General features: G+C 46.2%; 1 protein-coding gene across 3 annotated transcripts in view; it reads right to left on the reverse strand.

Moving 5' to 3' along the window:
- crtac1b (cartilage acidic protein 1b) overlaps nucleotides 1-20,442 on the reverse strand; it is a 292,689-nt gene that overhangs the window by 170,783 nt on the left and 101,464 nt on the right. For all 3 annotated transcript variants that reach the window (XM_072239018.1, XM_072239019.1, XM_072239017.1), the window contains exon 5: nucleotides 6,435-6,591. In XM_072239018.1, coding sequence (XP_072095119.1) covers nucleotides 6,435-6,591 — 157 coding nt within the window. The remainder of the gene's footprint in view (nucleotides 1-6,434; nucleotides 6,592-20,442) is intronic.

The following is a 20,442-nucleotide window of genomic DNA, read 5'->3' on the forward strand; positions in this document are numbered from 1 at the left end:
ACAAAGTGTGAGCCATCCATTTCTCTCCACAGACACTGCCTGACCTGCTTCAGCATACTGGACATGGCTACTAACTACTGGGAACTAGTTATCCCACTCTAGTTACTGGTGTCACAAGAGACAGCAGGTGCTGGAATCTGAAGCAACAAATAATCTGCTGGGGGATCCCATGGGCTGAGCGGCATCTGTGAAGGCAGAAGGTGTTAGAAACATAGAAAACCTACAGCACAATACAGACCCTTCAGCCCACAAAGCTGTGCCAAACATGTACTTACTTTAGAAATTACCTCGGGTTACCGATAGCTTTCTATTTTTCTCAGCTCCATGTACCTATCCAGGAGTCTCTTAAAAGATCCTATTGTATCCGCCTCCACCACAGTCACCAGCAGCCCATTCCATGTACTCACCCCTCTCTACGTAAAAAAGCTTACCCCTGACATCCCCTTTGTACCTGCTTCCAAGCACCTTAAAACCGTGTCCTCTCATGTTGGCCATTTCAGCCCTGGGAAAAAGCCTCTGACTATCCACACGATCAATGCTTCTCATTATTTTATACACCTCTATTAGGTCACCTCTCATCCTCCGTCGCTCCAAGAAGAAAAGGCCAAGTTCACTCAACCTCTTCTCGTAAAGCATGCTCCTCAATCCAGGCAACATTCTTGTAAATCTCCTCTGCACCCTTTCTATAGTTTCCACATCCTTCCTGTAGTGAGGTGACCAGAAATGAGCACAGTGCTCCGAGTGGGGTCTGACCAGGGTCCTATATAGGTGTAACATTACCTCTTGGCTCTTGAACTCAGTCCCACGGTTGATGAAGGCCAATACACCATATGCCTTCTTAACCACAGAGTCGACCGGCGCAGCAGCTTTGAGTGTCCTATGGACTCTGACCCCAAGATCCCTCTGATCCTCCACACTGCCAAGAGTCTTACCATTAATACTATATTCTGCCATCATACTTGACCTACCAAATGAACCACTTCACATTTATCTGGGTTGAACTCCATCTGCCACTTCTCAGCTCAGTTTTGCATCCTATTGATGTCCCGCTGTAACCTCTGGCAGCCCTCCACACTATCCACAACACTCCCAACTTTTGTGTCATCGGCAAATTTACTAACCCATCCTTCCACTTTCTCATCCAGGTCACTTATAAAAATCACAAAGAGAAGGGGTCCCAGAACAGATCCCTGAGGCACACCACTGGTCACCAACCTCCACGCAGAATATGACCCATCTACAACCACTCTTTGCCTTCTGTGGGCAAGTCAGTTCTGGATCAACAGAAAAAGTCCCCTTGAATCCCATGCCTCCTTGCTTTCTCAATAAGCCTTGCATGGGGTATCTTATCAAATGCCTTGCTGAAATCCATATACACTACATCTACTGCTCTACCTTCATCAACGTGTTTAATCACATCCTCAAAAAATTCAATCAGGCTCGTAAGGCATGACCTGCCCTTGACAAAGCCATGCTGACTATTCCTAATCATACAAACATATTATGCCTCTCCAAATGTTCATAAATCCTGCCTCTCAGGATCTTCTCCATCAACTTACCAACTACTGAGGTAAGACTCACTGGTGTATAATTTCCTGGGCTCTCTCTACTCCCTTTCTCGAATAAGGGAACAACATCCGCAACCCTCCAATCCTCCAGAATCTCTCCCATCCCCATTGATGATGCAAGATCATCGCCAGAGGCTCAGCAATCTCCTCCCTCGCCTCCCACAGTAACCAGGGGTATATCTCGTCTGGTCCCAGTGACTTAAACAACTTGATGCTTTCCAAAAGCTCCAGCACGTCCTCTTTCTTAACGTCTATATGCTCAACCTTTTCAGTCCACTGTAAGTCATATCTACAATCACCAAGGTCCTTTTCTGTAGTGAATACTGTAGCAAAGTATTCATTAAGTACCTCTGCTACCTCCTCCAGTTCCATACACACTTTTCCACTGTCACACTTAATTGGCCTATTCTCTCACATCTTATCCTCTTGCTCTTCACATACTTGTAGAATGCCTTGGAGTTTTCCTTAATCCTGCTCACCAAGGCCTTCTCGTGGCCCCTTCTGGCTCACCTAATTTCATTCTTAAACTCCTTCCTGCTACCCTTATAATTTTCTCGATCTCTATCATTACCTAGTTTCTTGAACCTTTTGTGAGCTTTTCTTTTATCCTTGACTAGATTTTCAACAGCCTTTGCGCACCATGGTTCCTGTACCCCATCATCTCCTGTCTCATTGGAACGTACCTGTGCAGAACACCACGCAAATATCCCCTGAACATTTGCCACATTTCTTCCGTACATTTCCCTGAAAACATCTGTTCCCAATTTATGCTTCCAAGTTTCTGCCTAATAGCTTCGTATTTCCCCTTACTCCAATTAAAACGCTTTCCTAACTTGTCTGTTCCTATCCCTTTCCAATGCTATGGTAAAGGAGATAGAATTGTGATCACTATCTCCAAAATGCTCTCCCACTGAGAAATCTGACACCTGATCAGGTTCATTTCCCACTACCTGATCAAGTACAGCCTCTCCTCTTGTAGGCTTTTCTACATATTGAGTCAAGATACACACCTGAACACACCTAACAAACTCCACCCCATCTAACCCCTTGCTCTAGGGAGATGCCAATCAATATTGGGGAAATTAAAATCTCCCACTACATTATTATTGCATCTTTCCAGAATCTGTCTCCCCATCTGCTCCTCAATATCCCTGTTACTATTGGGTGGTCTATAAAAAACACCCAGTGGAGTTATTGACCCCTTCCTGTTCCTAACTTCCACCCACAGAGACTTAGTAGATAATTCCCCCATGACTTCCTCCTTTTCTGCAGCCGTGACACTATCCCTGATCTGCAGTGCCACACCCCCACCTCCCTGTGCTTTCTGAAACATCTAAAACCTGGCACTCTAAGTAGCCATTCCTGCCCCTGAGCCATGCAAGTCATAGCTCCAAGTACTGATCCACGCTCTAGGCTCATCCACTTTGTTCATGATACTCCTTGCATTAAAATAGACACATCTCAAACCATCGGTCTGAGCGCATCCCTTCTCTATCATCTGCCTGTCCTCCCTCTCACACTGTCTACAAGCTTTCTCGATTTGTGAGCCAACCACCCCTTTCTCTGTCTCTTCAGTTTGGTTCCCACTCCCCCAGCAATTCTAGTTTAAACTCTCCCCAATAGCCTTAGCAAACCTCCCTGCCAGGATATTGGTCCCTCTCAGATTCAATTGCAACCCATCCTTTTTGTACAGGTCATGCCTGCCCCTAAAGAGGTCCCAATGATCCAGAAATCTGAATCCCTGCCCCCTACTTCAATCCCTCAGCCACGCATTTATCCTCCACCTCACTCTATTCCCATACTCACTGACAACTATCCTCAGTTGTCAATGTTTCAGGTCAACGCCTTAAAAATTAGCTCTGCTGCTCTATCTTATGGTCTGATCAGGAGCACAGCCCTCCTCAACATTGATGGCATCTACAGAAGATGCCGACTCAAAAATACTGTATCTATCATCAAAGGTCCCCACCATCTGGGCTAGACCATCTTCTCACTGCTGCCATCAGGCAAGAAGTACAGAACCCTGAAGTCCCACACCACCAGGTTCAGAAATAGTTACTTCAACCTTACAGTTCTTGAACCAACCAGCAGAACCCTAACCTTACTCAGCCACAGAAGACAATAGACCACCTCTTGGGGTTGTCTTTGTGTCTTTGGTTTTTTCCCCCACTGGGGTTATAGAGTCAGGGAGCAATAGTATAGGCACTTCAGCCAAACCAAACCATGCCAACCACTGTATCTCAATCTCAATTTCCTGTGTTTGGCCCATATCCCTCCAAACCACTCCACTCCATGTACCAATCCAAGGAACTGCTATTGCGTCAATACATTGGGACCAGGTTAGGTCCTCAGAGATATTGACACACAGGAACTTGAAATTGCTCACTTTCTCCACTTCTGATCCCTCTATGAGGATTGGTATGTGTTCCCTCATCTTACCATCAGGTGTTTGGTCTTACTGACGTTGAGTGCAAGGTTGTTGCTGTGACATCACTCATCTAGCTGGTATATCTCGCTCCTGTATGGTCTCTCATCACCATTCGAAATTCTGCCAACAATGGTTGTATCATCAGCAAATTTATAGACGCATTTGAGCCGTGCCTAGCCACACAGTCGTGGGTATAGAGAGAGTAGAGCAGTGGGATAAGCACACACCTCTATGGTGTGCCATTGTTGATTGTCAGTGAGGTGGTGGTGTTACTTACAATCTGCACAGATTGTGGGCTTCTGGTCAGAAAGTTGAGGATCCAGTTGCAGAGGGAGGTAGCGAGGCACAGGTTCTGTAGCTTTTCAATCAGGACTGTAGGAATGATGGTGTTAGGTATTGAGCTGTAGTCAAACAACAATATCCTGACATAGGTACTTGCATTGTCCAGGTGATCCAAGGCTACGTGGAGAGCCATTGAGATCACGTCCGTCGTAGACCTATTGTGGTGATAGGCAAATTGCAGTTGGTACAGATCCTTGCTGAGGCAGGAGTTGATTCCATCCATGACCAACCTCTCAAAACACTTCATCACCGTAGATAGGGGTGCTACTGGACGATAGTCATTAAGGCAGCTCCCACTGCTCTTCTTGTATAATTGTTGCCCTTTTGAAGCAGGAGAGAACTTCTGTCCGCACAGTGAGAGGTTGAAAATGCCTTTGAATACTCCCACCAGTTGGTTGGCACGGATTTTCAGAGCCTTACCAGGTAGTCTATCAGGGCCTTACTTATTGCAAGGCTTCACCCTCCTGAAAGTCAGCCTTGGAGACTACAGGGTTGCCCAGTGCTGCACGGTTCCTCATAGCTGTAGTTTTCTTCTTTTCAAAGTGAGCATAAAAGGCATTGAGTCGTCTAGTAGTGAAGCATCGCTGCCTTTCGTGATGCTGAGTTTTGCTTTGTAGGAAGTAATGTCCTGCAAACCCTGCCAGAGTTGACGTCCATCCAATGTCACCTGCAACCTTGCTCTGAATTGATTCTTAGCTCCTGAACTAGCTCTTCGCAAGTCATACCCAGTTGTCTTGTACAGACCTGGATCGCCAGAATTAAATGCCATAGATTAAATACCTTCATCCATGGCTTTTCATTTGGGAATGCACAGTAAGTTCTCGTAGGCACACACTCATCTACACAAACTTTAATGAAGTCTGTGGCAGCAGTGACATATTCATTCAGACTCGAAGATGAATCCCTGTATACAGTCCAGTCTACTGATTCAAAGCAGTCCTATAAACACTCCTGTGCTTCCCTTCTCCATACCTTCCTGGTCCTCACTACTGCTGCTGCAGTCTTCAGTCTCTGCCTATACTCAGGGAGTAGAAGTACAGCCAGGTGATCAGACTTCTCAAAGTGAGGGCGTGGAATAACACAATAGGCATTGTTGATGGTGGTGTAACAGTGGTGCAGTGTGTTGTTTCCTGTGGTACTACAAGTGATTTGTTGATTGTAATTATTTAGAGACTTTTTTAAGCTGGCCTGGTTAAAATTCCCCAGCATGACTGGGAAGGCATTGGGGTGTGCTGTTTCATGCCTGTTGATCACATTACACAGTTTGTCTAAAGCCTGTTTGACATTGGCCTGAGGTGGGATGTACATCGCTTCCAAAATGATCATTCAAATCTGCCTCAGTAAATAAAATGGCCAGCACTTGAAAGCAATCAGTTTTGAAGTAGCACCAGTGCATGTGTTTGTGTTCAAAAAGCCAGTGATTTTTGTCACTGATAGTTGGTGAGAAATAAGCAGTAAGACAATTCAGAACTGTTCTGCTCACTGCCGTTTCAAGCATTCAGGCTTGGAGATGCCTGGAACACCAGGGAGTGAAAAAGGAACAGTTAAGCACAATGAGGAATTTGAAGGTATCAACAATCATCTTAAATGTTACAATGAAAATGAAGATTTGCAAGATGCAATCATCTAAAGCATTATATGAAGACAGTCCATTATTGGCACCAGGTGCTTGCACTGATTTTGTTTACTTACCTTCAATCAAAAGAACATGACTAATGAATTCCTCCATTGATAACTACAACAGAGTTTTACAGTACTGCTGAGGTATAGGTTCTAATTCATTCTGTATTTCACTTAAATACGTCAATTGTTACCCAGTTAAATGGTAGTTTATCTTTTTTATACATTTAACTATTTCCATGAAACTTTGGCTAATAGGGGCAGCCACTTAATTGGGCGAAAATGCTTTGGTCCCAATGTGTCCCAGTTGATTGGAATCTACTGTACAAGGTTTTCGTTGTGTCTGTATCTCACTGTACTTGTGCAAATGACAATAAACTCAACTTGGTGATACCATCACCTTCCTATTTCATCTCTGCTTTTTTACTTTCACTTTGTTCATCAGAAAATGTTGATCCTTTCATGAGGTGTTTTACCTGTGTACTTGTTAACCCCCGCCTCTGTTGCCACATTGGAAAGTGCGATGATCCCCATCGAGACGTTACTGCTAGCTTCCTCCATCTCTATCAGTGCGTGAGGGCCGATGTTACCGCTGGCATAGTTGGCCACATAAACAGAATATTTCCCGGTGCCCTGAGAAAGAAAGAGAGAAAAATCAGATGGTGAGTGGGCAGCAGAGTGGGAGGGGGGCTTCTCGACAGGATAAATAGAATGCAGAACTCTGGGGTACAGGAGCTGGGACATTATATTGGAGTTGTACAAGACATTGGTGAGGCCATTCCTCTAATGTACAGTTTTGATCACCCTGTTATAGGAAGGACATCATTAAGCTGAAAAGAGTGCAGAGAAGGACTACAAGAAGTATGCCAGGACGCGAAAGCCTGAGTTATAGGCAGTGATTAGGTAGGCTCGAGGGGCAGCCATGGGCACTCACATGGGCCCCAGCTCTGCCCGCCTCTTCAACTGGCTATGTAGAACAGTGCATGTTCAAAGCCTTCCCTGTTTATACTTCCCAGCTCTTCCACTGCCACAGTGATGACCGCATTGGTGCTGCTTCATGCACCCAAGGTGAACTCCTCAACTTTGCCTCCAACTTCCACCCTGACCTTAAATTCACTTAGTCCATCTCTAACACCTCCCCCCTCTTTCTCAATCTCTCTGTCTCCAGCTCTGGAGACAAACTTGTCAACCGATATTTTTTATAAACCTACTGATTCCCATGTTATCTCAACAAAACTACTTCCCACCCTATCTCCTGTGAAAATGCTATTCCTTTTTTCAGTTTCTTCGCCTCTACCACATCTGTTCCTAAGACATGGCTTTCTGTTCCAGGGCATCACAGCTATCCTCTTTCTTTAAAGAACGGGGTTTTCCTCACTTCCACTATTGATACTGCCCTCGCCAACATCTCCTCCATTTCCTGAACATCTGCTCTCACCCCATCTTCCCGCTTCCTTGACAGTGATAGAGTTCCTCTTGTCCTTACCTACCACCCCATCAGCCTCCATATCCAACACATTTTCCTCCGCAACTTCTGCCATCACTAAAGAGATCCTACCTTGAAACATACCTTTACCTTCTCCCCACTCTCTGCTTTCCAAAGGGATCGCTCCCTCCACGATTCCCTTATCCATTCATCCCCCCCCCCCCACTAATCCCCCTCCTGGCACTTATCCCTGCGAGCAGCCTAAGTGCTACACCTGCCTATACACCTCCTCCCTCACCTCCACTCAGGGGTGTATGGAGTGTCTAGGGAGGGGTAGCACCTCAGGTGGGAGGCACCTACTGTGCCCTTTTTCAGAGCAGCTCGTCCACCTTTGGTCCCCACCTGGCGCTCAGTTCTCACCTGTGGCTCCAAGTAGCTGTAACATGCGCAGCGGCCACACTCCCGGTAAACCGTCTCGGCAGATGGGCCAAAACAGGTGAGGGTAGCATACGGGTCTTCGACCCTCGGTGAGGTAAGGGATCTGCCTGTCCCAGCGTGTGAAGTCTGGCCATGGTGGATTGAGCGGAACAGACCAATTAATAGTCCAACGGTCAAGAAGGCAGGCCAGCAGGCGTTGGTGAAGCACTAAGAGCACGACAAGGCACTTAGACATCCTGGTCATCCCCTGCAAGAGGTGTGATCTCTTTAAACTCACCCAGCAGAAGGCAAAGGCAAACTACTGCTGTAACCTGCCAAGTATATGATGTCCCAATATGTCAGAGCGGCGTGGAGGGAAATTGTCCGCCAACTGGAAGTTCCAGATGTGACCTAACAACGACAGGGCCCCAGACAGTCCTCGCAGGTGAAGCAGCACTTCACCGGTGAATCTGCTGGGGTCGTCTATTTTGTCTGGTGGCCTTCTGTACATTACTGAGACCCATCATAAATCAGGGGACCGCTTCATCGAACACCTCCGCACCACCCGCCACAGGCGGGACTTCCTGGTGGCCAAACATTTTACTTCTGTTCTGACATGTTGTTCAAGGCTTCCTGTTGTGCCAAGAGGAGCCCAGCCTCAGGATGGAGGAGCAACACCTTATTTGGGTAACCTCCAACCTGATGGCATGAATATTGATTTCTCCTTCCGGTAAACAAATTTCCCCTCTCCCACCTCCATTCCTTACTCTGGCTTTTTCTCTCTTCTCAACTGCCTATTACTTCCCCCTGGATCCCCTCCTCCTATAGTTCACTCCCCTGTCCTATCAGATTCCTTCTTCTCCAGCTCTTCACCCTTCCCACTCACCTGCCTTCACCTATCGTCTTCCAGCTACCCTCCTTCTTTGCCCCCCAAAATTTTTATCCTGGCATCTTTGCCCTTCCTTCGCAGTCTTGAAGACGAGTCCTGGCTTGAAACATCGACTATCTATTCATTTCCATTGATCTGCCTGGCCTGCTGAGTTCCTCCAGCATTTTGTGTGTGTTGCTTTGGATTTCCAGCACTTACAGACTTTCTCATGTTTATGATTTAGGATGTGACCTTAGTCTTTAGAGCGTAAAGATTAGGTTAGGTTAATTTGCCAGATGTACATCGAAACATACTGTGGAATGTGCCATTTCATCAAGAAAGCACTGGAAGTACCCCAATTGTTGTCATACTGGTAGAGCCAAAATAGCATGCTCACATCGTGCTAACCCCAATGCGAATGTCTTTGGAATGTGGGAGGAAACCAGAGCACCCGGAGGAAACCCACATAGTCAAGGGGAAAACATACAAACTTTTTACAGACTGCAGCGGGAACTGAACCTCACTCTTATGCCTGGCACTGTGAAGCACTACAAATAGGAGACTGTTGAGATGACTTTATAGAGATGAATTTACAGAGATGTACTGTATAAAATGATGAGGGTTTGGGCACATTGTTAGGTTGTGTTGGTTGTTAATGCATTTCACTGCATGTGTCAGAGTACATGTGATAAATAAATGAATTAGAATATAACTCTGAATCTCATTGGGATCACTGTGTGATCCAGACTGAGGTGCTGCCTTCTCAGTCACACGGACAACACACGAGAGTGTTAATTGCTGTAGCATCACACTGAAGACACACTGCCATTCGGTCCACATCCTTTACCAACAGATTAACCATTTAGTAGAATCAGAATCAGGTTTAATATCACTGGCATAAATTGTGAAATGTATCACTTTACAGAAACAGTTCATTGCAACGCATAATAAAAAGTAATTTACAATAAGAAATATATAAATTAAATATCTAAATACCAATTTAGATACCTAATTCCAGTCTCCCTGACAACGACACCTGCAAGAAGTGCATCCAGCTGCAGCTCCTGACAATCCGCGTCAGGGAACTGGAGCAGGAGCTGGATGACCTGCGGACCATTCAGGAGAATGAGGAGATTATAGATCGTAGCTATAGGGAGGTAGTTACGCCAAAGGAGCAGAGGACAGGAAATTGGGTCATTGTCAGGCGAGGGAAGAGGAAAGGGCAGGCAGAGCAGGGTTCCCCTGTGACCATTCCCCTCAACAACAAGTATACCGCATTGGATACTGTTTGGGGGGGATGACTTACCTGGGACAAGCTGCAGTAGCCGGATCTCTGGCACTGAGTCTGGCTCTGCAGTGCAGAAGGGAGGGTGGAAAAAGAGGAGAGCGGTAGTGATAGGGGACTCGATAGTTAGAGGTGCAGATAGGAGGTTCTGTGGTCGTGACAGAGAATCCAGGATGGTTTGTTGCCTGCCGGGTGCCAGGGTCAAGGATGTCTCTGATCGATTGCATGACATTCTGAAGTGGGAGGGTGACCAGCCAGATGTTGTGGTGCACATCGGTACCAATGACATAGCAAGGAAGAGTGAGGAGGTCCTGGCGAGTGAGTATAGAGAGCTTGGTAGGAAGTTGAAAAGCAGGACCTCGAGGGTGGTAATCTCAGGATTGCTACCTGTGCCACGTGCCAGTGAGGGTAGGAATAGGATGCTCTGGAGGATGAACAAGTGGCTGAGGAACTGGTGTAGGGGGCAGGGTTCCAGATTTCAGGATCATTGGGACCTCTTCTGGGGCAGGTGGGACCTGTACAAGAGAGACGGGTTACACTTGAACTACAGGGGGACCAATATCCTTTCAGGGAGGTTTGTTAGTGCTACTGGGGAGGCTTTAAACTAGATTTGCAGGGGGATGGGAACCAGAGTGCCAGAGCTGACAGTGTGGCTGGGGTGAAAATAAATGATGTTAAAAGTTCAAGCAAAGCCACAAAATAGAAAGGTTGTGAGTGGTGGTAAAAATCTTCTGAGGTGTATATATTTCAATGCTAGGAGTAATAGCATTGCTCCTGGAATTATAGCAATTAGTGAAACTTGGCTATAGGAGGGGCAGGACTGGCAGCTTAATATTCCAGGGTTCCGATGTTTCAGATGTGATCAAGGCAGAGGAATGAAAGGTGGGGGGGAGGGGTAGCATTGCTTGTCAGGGAAAATGTTACAGCAGTGCTCAGGCAGGACAGATTAGACGGCTTGTCTACTGAGTCTTTATGGGTGGAGCTGAGAAACAGGAAAGGTATGGCCACATTAGTGAGGTTGTGTTGTAGATCAACCAATAAATAGTGGACAGTGAGAAAGGTTTTCAGAGCCTGCAGAGGGACTTGGACCAGCTGGAAAAATGGGCTGAAAAATGGCAGATGGAGTTTAATACTGACAAGTGTGAGGTATTGCACATTGGAAGGACAAACCAAGGTAGAACATACAGGGTTAATGGTAAGGCACTGAGGAGTGCAGTGGAACAGAGGGATCTGGGAATACAGTTAGAAAATTCCCTAAAAGTGGCGTCACAGGTAGATAGGATTGTAAAGAGAGCTTTTGGTACATTGGCCTTTATTAATCAAAGTATTGAGTATAAGAGCTGGAATGTTATGATGAGGTTGTATAAGGCATTGGTGAGGCCGAATCTGGAGTATTGTGTTCAGTTTTGGTCACCAAATTACAGGAAGGATATAAATAAGCTTGAAAGAGTGCAGAGAAGGTTTACAAGGATGTTGCCGGGACTTGAGAAACTCAGTTACAGAGAAAGGTTGAATAGGTTAGGACTTTATTCCCCGGAGTGTAGAAGAATGAGGGGAGATTTGATAGAGGTATATAAAATTATGATGGGTATAGATAGAGTGAATGCAAGCAGGCTTTTTCCACTGAGGCAAGGGGAGAAAAAAACCAGAGGACATGGGTTAAGGGTGAGGGGGGAAAAGTTTAAAGGGAACATTAGGGGGGGCTTCTTCACACAGAGAGTGGTGGGAGTATGGAATGAGCTGCCAGACGAGGTGGTAAATGCGGGTTCTTTTTTAACATTTAAGAATAAGTTGGACAGATACATGGATGGGAGGTGTATGGAGGGATATGATCCGTGTGCAGGTCAGTGGGACTAGGCAGAAAGTGGTTCGGCACAGCCAAGAAGGGCCAAAAGGCCTGTTTCTGTGCTGTAGTTTTTCTATGGTTTCTAATTAAATTAAATTGGTTGTGCAAAAAGAGTGCAGAAAAAGCAAAGGAAAACAAAATAGCGAGGTAGTGTACATGGGTTCATTGTCCATTTAAGAATCTGAAGGCACTGGGGAAGAAGCTGTTCCTTAAACAAAGTGTGCATCTTTAGGCTCCTGTACCTCCACTTTGTCGGTAGCAATGAGAAGAAGGTATTTTCTGGGTGATGGGGGTTCTTAGTGATGGATGCCTCCTTTCTGAGGCATCGCCTTTTGAAGGTGTCCTCGACGCTAGCTCATGGCGGAGCTGGCTGAGTTTGCAGCTTTCGTTAGTTTGTATGAAGGATCCTGATTCTGAATAGAGAGTGATTGCAGAGATGGGCACATCTCCATCTGTTAACAGATCATGGTTATTTATGATCATTTTTCAAGCACTCTTGTGTATCAATTCCATTTTTATGCTGACAGCTTCATTGATAAATGATGCTTGCTGCCTTATCTCTGCAGAAGATTGGAAGATTATTCCCAGGATATCCTTCGGAGTGCATATCCTCGATGACGGGCTGGTGCTGATGAATTATGTCTTTCGGTTCTGAACTTTCCCATTTAATTCTCTTGTGGGATTAATGAGGGAGATTAATTTTTGTTCATCAGGTGATAGTTGTCAAGCTGTCATCCTACAGAGCTGTCGGAGCACAGGGTGTGGACATCACAGATAACGCTAGCATTTACTGTCCGTTCCCCATTGCCCTGTCCTGGGGGGTGGAGGGGGCAGTTAAGAGTCAACCCACGAACAATTGAGACCAGGCTAGGCCATCAGATTCCCTACCCTGATGGATATCAATGAACCTGATGGATTTTTTAACCCCAATCCAGTAGTTTCATTAACAATGGAGATTTTGCAGAAGCTGGAAATTCAGGGCATTACACACAAAATGTTGGAGAAACTCAGCAGGTCAGGCAGCACCAGTGGAAAGCAATAAAAAGAGTTGATGGTTCATAGAACATAAAATAGTACAGCACAATACAGGCCCTTCGGCCCACTATGTTGTGCCAACCCTCAAACCCTGCCTCCCATATAACCCCACACCTTAAATTCCTCGGGCCTCGTCCCTTCAGGCCTTAAATTCCTCGGGCCTAGTACCTTCAGGCAAATTCCTCGGGCCTAGTCCCTTCATCAGGACTGGAAAGAAAGGAGGAATGTGGAGGGAGGGGGAAAGGAGTACAAGCTGGAAGGTGATGAGAAGGAAGGTAGATAGACTAGGAGATGTCTATCCCTATCGGTGGGGGAGGGGGTATGAAGTGAGAAGTTGGGAAGTGTTAGGTGGAAAAGGTAAGGGGCTGAAGAAGAAGGAATCTGACAGAAGAGGAGAGTGGACTCTGGGAGAAAGGGAAGAAGGAGATATACCAGAGAGAGGCAGGTGTGGGGAGGAGAAGGGGTAAGAAGGGAGCCAGAATAGGGAATGATAAAACAGAGAAGGGGAGAGGGGAGGAATTCCTGTAAGAGAGAGGAATTGATATTCACACAGTCAGGTAGGAGTATTTTCATTGTTGCTCATTAATCCAGATTTATCTAACCCTTAAAATGTAAAAACCCCGGCAGTTGTGGAGGGTTTTAACTCAGTCTAAGGTTACATGATCCACAACTCCTATAGCTGGATGAGTAATTTATTGGCTATGGTGCTGTGGTCATGTCCCCAATGATTTTTACCTTCTTTTACAGATGGGTCAGAGAAAGTACTCTATCCAGATGCATCACAGCTTGGTACAGAAACAGCTCTGCCAAAAACTTGCAAGAAGTTGCAAAGAGCTGTGGACACAGCTCAGTCGATCAGCAAACCTCCTCTCCAATGACCACGCGCAGGTGCCATTGCAAAAGCGGCACTTCCACTTTCCAAGGTGTCTGCTTAGATTCGGCATGCCACCTAATCCCTTTACAAACTCCTATAGCTGCAGAATGGAGAGTATATTGACTGGTTGCATCACGGTCTCGTATGAAACCCCAACACCCTGGACTGGAAAAGCCTAGAGCAAGTGATGAATACAGCCAAGTCTATCACAGGCAAAACCCTCACCACCATAGAGCACATTTACAAGGAGCGGTCCCATATAAAAACAGCATCTATTATCAAGGACCTCTACTGTCCAGGCCATGCTCTCTTCTTGTTACTACCATTGGACAGGAGCTACAGGGGTCTTAGGTCCCACACCATTAGGTTCAAGGACATTTATTACCCTACAACCATCAGGCTCCTGAACTGGTGTGGAGCCACAACTCTGAACTGATTCCACAACCTACAGACTCACTTTCAAGGATTCTACAAAGCATGTTCTCAGTACTGTTTTTTTGCACAATTTGTCTTATTTTGCACATTGGCTTTTTGTCAGCTTTTATCCATGTATAGCTTTTAATCAGTTCTATTTCTTTAGTTTCCAATAAATGCTGGCAATAAAATGAATTTGATGATAGTATATAGTCGCGTATCTGTACATGAATAATTGATTGAATTTGACTGTGACTCTGCCTACACCTCTTGCTGCCTCGGAAAGGCAGCGAACACAATCAAAAACTTTACCCACACCGATCATTCTCCCTTCTCCCACCCACCGCCCTCCCGTTCGTCAGAAGCTTAAGAACATGTACCACCAGGCTCAAGGACAGCTTCTATCCCACTGTTATCAGACTCTTGGAAAATGTTCTCAGACGCCAAAAGGTGAACTCTTCATCTCCTAGTCTATCTCGTTGCGTCCCTTGCATCTTATGGTTTACCTGTGCCTGCACCGCACTCTCTCGGTAAATGTAAAACTATATTCTGCATTCTGTTGCAGTTTCCCTTTTCGTACCACCTCAATTTACATATATATTGAATGATCTGTCTGGATTCAGATTTGTTTATCGCGTGCACATCGAAACAAACAACGAGAATGTGCTGTGGACAACTGCGGTATTGTAGCTTGGAGCTTGGTATCTATTACAGCTTGGAGCATCGAGTTCAGAGTTCAATTCCAGTGTTCTTATGTAAGAAACTTCAGATGTTCTTCCCGTTTCCTCCCACAGTCCAAAGACGTACTGGATAATAGATTAAATGGTCATTGTAAATTTTCCTGTGATGAGGTTAGGGTTAAATCAGTGGGTTGCTGGGAGGCGCGATTTGGTGGGCCAGAAGGGCCAATTCTGGCACCAACACAGCATGCCCACAATATTCAGCAGAACAACACAAACAGCAACAACAGCAGCAAATCAAGACACAAACAAGTACAACTATCAATAAAAAACTACTTACCAATTATGTAAACCTGAGCTCTGACAACCGGACCAGTAACATTGTTATGGTCCTGCGGTCATAATGGTTAATGGGGCACATTTAACACAGTCCTGATGAAGGGTCTTGGTCCAAAATGTCAGCTGTTTATTCCTCTCCGTAGATGCTGCCTTACCTTCTGAGTTGCTGGAGATTTCCAGCAACTTCAGCACCTCTCGTGTTTAACATTGAGTTCATTTTCACTTGAAGCCAGGGAACACGTTCAGAACTCAAAATGTAGTCAGGCATTGTGGAGACATGAGAGAATTCAGATACTGGGATCTGAAGCAACACATAAGGCACCGGAGGAACTCAAAAGGGTTATACAGCATCTATGGAAGGAAATGGACAGTCGACATTTCAGGTGCAGACCCTTCATTAACTGCACACTGTCCGCTGTCGGTGTGTGTTCAGGGGGAGCGCTATACTGTCAGTATCAACCTGAAGTGAAGAACCTAGCAGGAAGGTGTGAGAGATCCTTTGTGACTGAGAAGAGTAGGAGACTTCTCCATAGTGTCCTGGTTAATACTTCTCCCCCAGTCAACAGCTTTAAGCACAAGCAAGTCATCACGTTATTATCAAACTACACCATGTGGGATCCTGTTCAGTGTGAATTGGTTCAGAATCAGATTCAGGTTTATTCTCACTGACATAGGTTGTGAAATTTGTTATTTTGTGGCATTAGTACAGGCTGGAGGGGACAGGTGAGGCCAGGTGAGGAGGGAAGTGGGTGAGGGGTGGGGTGGTGAGGAGAGTGAAGTAAACTTCTGGTGGTATGAACATCAACTTCACTAACTTCCAGTAATTTCCTTCCCCTCCCGCTTTCTCTCTTTGTCCATTCTCCATTCTGGTTCCACTCTCACTCCTCCTCAACTGGCCGTCACATTCCCTCTGGTTCCCTCCTCCTTCCCGTTCTTCCATGGTTCACTGTCCTCTCCTATCAGATTCCTTCTTCTTCAGCCCTTTACGTCTTTCACCTAACCCTCCTTCGTGCTTCATCTCCCCTTCCCCCACCAAGCCACCAGGCTTGACCTTCTTAATCTGGCTTCTGCCCCCTTCCTTTCGGGTCCTGGTGAAGGGTCCCGGCCCAAAACCCTGCCCGGCCTGCTGACCTCCAGCATTTGAAGAATTTCCTGTGTTACTCTTTTATCTCCAGTGCCTCGTCCGACACCTAGCTCGCAAACAACTGCCAACCTGCTCAGTATCTTATTGCTGTGTAAACACTTACTGTCACCATTCAAAAATCACAGCTACCTCACTACTATCAGAAGTTGGAGAGGTAGGGTGGCCCAGTAGCACAGCAGTTAACATAACTCTTTACAGGGCCAACGGCCTGGGTTCAATTCCCGTTGCTGCCTATGACAAGTCTGCATGTTCTCCTCATCACTGTGCGGGTGCTCCAATTTCCTCCCACATTCCATAGATGTACAGGTTAGAGTTAGTTAGTTGTGAGCATGCTGTGTTGGTGCCAGAAACATGGGAAAACTTGTGGGCTTCAAACACGAGAAAATCTGCTGATGCTGGAAATCCAAAGTGACACACACAAGATGCTGGAAGAACTCAGCAGGTCAGGCAGCATCTGTGGAAAAGAGTAAACAGTCGCTATTTGGTGCCCAGACCCTTCAGCAGGACTGGAAAGGAAGGCGAGAAGCAGGGTAAGAAGGTGAGGGAAGGGGAGGAAGAAGTACAAGTGGCAGGTGATAGGTGAATCTGGGAGAGGGGGAGAGGTGAAGTAAAGAGCTGGGAAGTTGGTTAGTGAAAGAGATGGAGGGCTGGAGAAGGGGAAATCTGATAGGAGAGGACAGGCGGCCATGGAAGAGGGGGAAGCTGTACAGGTAGGAAGGTGTGAGAGGGAAACAGGAATGGTGACCTAATGGTGAATGAGAGGGGGGGGGGGGCAATTACCAGAAGTTTGAGAAATCGATGTTCATGACTACCCAGACAGAATATAAGGTGTTGCTCCTCCAAACTGAGTGTGACCTCCTCCTGACAGTAGAGGATCCCAGGACTGACATGTTGGAATGGGAATGGGATGTGGCATTGCAATGGATGGCCACCTCGAAGTCTCACTTTTTGTGGTGAACAGAGCGAAGGTGTTCAACGAAGCGGCCTCCCAATCTACATCCGATCTCACTGATCTACAGGAAGTCACACCGGGAGCACCAGAAACTGTAGATGACCCTGACAGACTCACAGGTGAAACATCGCCTCACCTGGAAGGACTGTTTGGGGCCCTGAATGGTAGTGAGGAGGAGATGTTGGGGCAGGTGTGGCACTTGCTTTGCTTGCAAGGATAAGTGCCAGGACGGTCGAGTGGGCAAGGGAGTTGTGTTGGGACCGATCCCTTTGGAAAGTGGAAAGTGAGGGGGAGGTGGCAGAATTGTACTTGGTGGTGGAATCCTGTTATGGATGACAGAAGTTCCAGAGAATTACGTGTTGGATGCAGAGGCTTGTGGGGTGGTAGGTGAAGACAAGAGGAACCCTATCCCTGGTGTGGCGGTGGGAGGATGGGGGTCAGGGCAGATGTGTGCAAAATAAAAGAGATGCAGATAAGGGCAGCATTGATGGTGGAGGAAGGGAAGTACCTTTCTTTGAAGGCAGAGGATATCTCAGTTGTTCTGGAATGAGCCTTTTCATTCCAGAACAACTCTTTTCCATAAATATTGCCTGGCCTGCTGAGTTCCTCCAGCATTTTGTGCATGTTACCCCTAGCACAACTTCAGACTGACACAGTTCATGCATTTCAATACATGTTTTGATGTTCCAATGTACATGTGATGAATAAAGCTGATCGCCAATATTTAGTTTGGGATTCTTTGAACTGCAAAGACTCACCACTCTCTGAGAGATGAAATCCTTCCTTAGCACCATCTGCAGCGGGCAGACCTCTGTTCTAAAACAATTCTCTCAGTTCTAGATTTCCCTGCGCAAGGGGCAACATCCTCTCTACAGCTATCTTCTCAATTCCTCTCCAAATCTCTGTGCTTTTTTAAACTTTATAATTCATCCCAACCATATTGCAGCTCTATTTAAGTTTAGTTAGCTCTGGTCACTGCATTACAGGAAGGATATGAAGACCTTGGAAAGGGTACAGAAGAGGTTCACTAGGATAAAACGGTATGAGCTGAGCTATGAGGAGAGATTGGACAATTGGACCATTTTCTCTGGGTTGGGAGGCCGAGGGAAGATCTTATAGAAGTTCACAAAATTAAGAGAGGTGTACATAGAACATAGAATAGTACAGCACAGTACAGGCCCTTCGGCCCACAATGTTGTGCCGACCATCAGACCCTGCCTCCCATATAACCCCCCACCTTAAATTCCTCCATATACCTGCCTAGTAATCTCTTAAACTTCACTAGTGTATCTGCCTCCACCATTGACTCAGGCAGTGCATTCCACACACCAACCACTCTCTGAGTAAAAAACCTTCCTCTAATATCCCCCTTGAACTTCCCACCCCTTACCTTAAAGCCATGTCCTCTTGTATTGAGCAGTGGTGACCTGGGAAAGAGCGCTGGCTATCCACTCTATCTATTCCTCTTATTATCTTGTACGCCTCTATCATGTCTCCTCTCATCCTCCTTCTCTCCAAAGAGTAAAGCCCTAGCTCCTTTAATCTCTGATCATAATGCATACTCTCTAAACCAGGCAGCATCCTGGTAAATCTCCTCTGTACCCTTTCCAATGCTTCCACATCCTTCCTATAGTGAGGTGACCAGAACTGGACACAGAGTTTTATAGAGCTGCATCATTACATCGCAACTCTTAAACTCTATCCCTCAACTTATGAAGGCTAACACCCCATAAGCTTTCTTAATTACCCTATCCACCTGTGAGGCAACTTTCAGGGATCTGTGGACATGTACCCTGAGATCCCTCTGCTCCTCCACACTACCAAGTATCCTGCCATTTACTTTGTACTCTGCCTTGGAGTTCGTCCTTCCAAAGTGTACCACCTCACACTTCTCCGGGTTGAACTCCATCTGCCACTTCTCAGCCCACTTCTGCATCCTATCAATGTCTCTCTGCAATCTTTGACAATCCTCTACAGTATCTACAACACCACCAACCTTTGTGTTGTCTGCAAACTTGCCAACCCACCCTTCTACCCCCACATCCAGGTTGTTAATAAAAATCACGAAAAGTAGAGGTCCCAGAACAGATCCTTGTGGGACACCACTAGTCACAATCCTCCAATCTGAATGTACTCCCTCCATGATGACCCTCTGCCTTCTGCAAGCAAGCCAATTCTGAATCCACCTGGCCAAACTTCCCTGGATCCCATGCCTTCTGACTTCCTGAATAAGCCTACCGTGTAGCTAGAGTAGACAGCCAAAATCTTTTTCCCAGGGTTGAAATGTCAAATACTGGAGGAGATGGATTTAAGGTGAGACGTTTAACAAACAGGAGACAATCTGCAGGTGCTGGAGGAACTCAGCAGGCCAGGCTGCATCACTGGAAAAGGGTAAACAGTTGGCGTTTTGGGCTGAGTCCTTTCATAGGGTCTGACCCCGAAATGGCAACTGTTTATTCATTTCCATAGGTGCTCCCTGACAAGATGGAAAATTTGTTCATTATGTGCCGTGTGGTATGATATCAGTGATCATGGTATTTCCATGACCATGATTGTTCTTGGCAAATTTTTCTACAGAGGTGTTTTGCCATTGCCTTCTTCAGGGCAGTGCCGTTACAAGACAGGTGAGCCTAGCCGTTATCAATACTCTTCAGAGGTTGTCTGCCTGGTCTCAGGATTGTGATGTGCATCAGCTGCTCCCATGGCTTCACGTGACCCTGATCGGTGGGGTGGGGAGTGGTGCTTGGTAAGCAGGTGCTACACCTTGCCCAAGGGTGACCTGCGGGCTAGCGGAGGGGAGGAGCACCTTCCACCCCCTTTGGTAGAGACATCTTTCCACCCTGCTATCTCCAGAAGGGGGAAGTTTTAAAGAGATATGCGGAGCAAGTTTATTTTACACAGAGTACGGTGGGTGTCTGGAATGGGCGACTGGAAGTGCTGGGAGAAGCAGATTTGAAAATGTTTTTTATGGGGCTTTTAGATAGACACTTAAATATGTAGGGAATAGAGAAACTCAGCAGGTCGTGCAGCATCTATGGAGGGGAATAAACAGACGATGTTTTGGGTTGAAACTCTTCATCATGCCCTGATCTACTGAGTTCCTCTGGCATTTTGTGTGCGTTACTCTGGATTTCCAGCATTTGCAGAATCTCTTGCGTTTAGGGAATGGAGAGATAGGTGCCTTGTGCAGGCAGAAGGGACACA

The sequence above is a fragment of the Mobula birostris genome, chromosome 21, assembly GCF_030028105.1.
Source record: "Mobula birostris isolate sMobBir1 chromosome 21, sMobBir1.hap1, whole genome shotgun sequence".
Lineage (NCBI taxonomy): Eukaryota > Metazoa > Chordata > Chondrichthyes > Myliobatiformes > Myliobatidae > Mobula > Mobula birostris.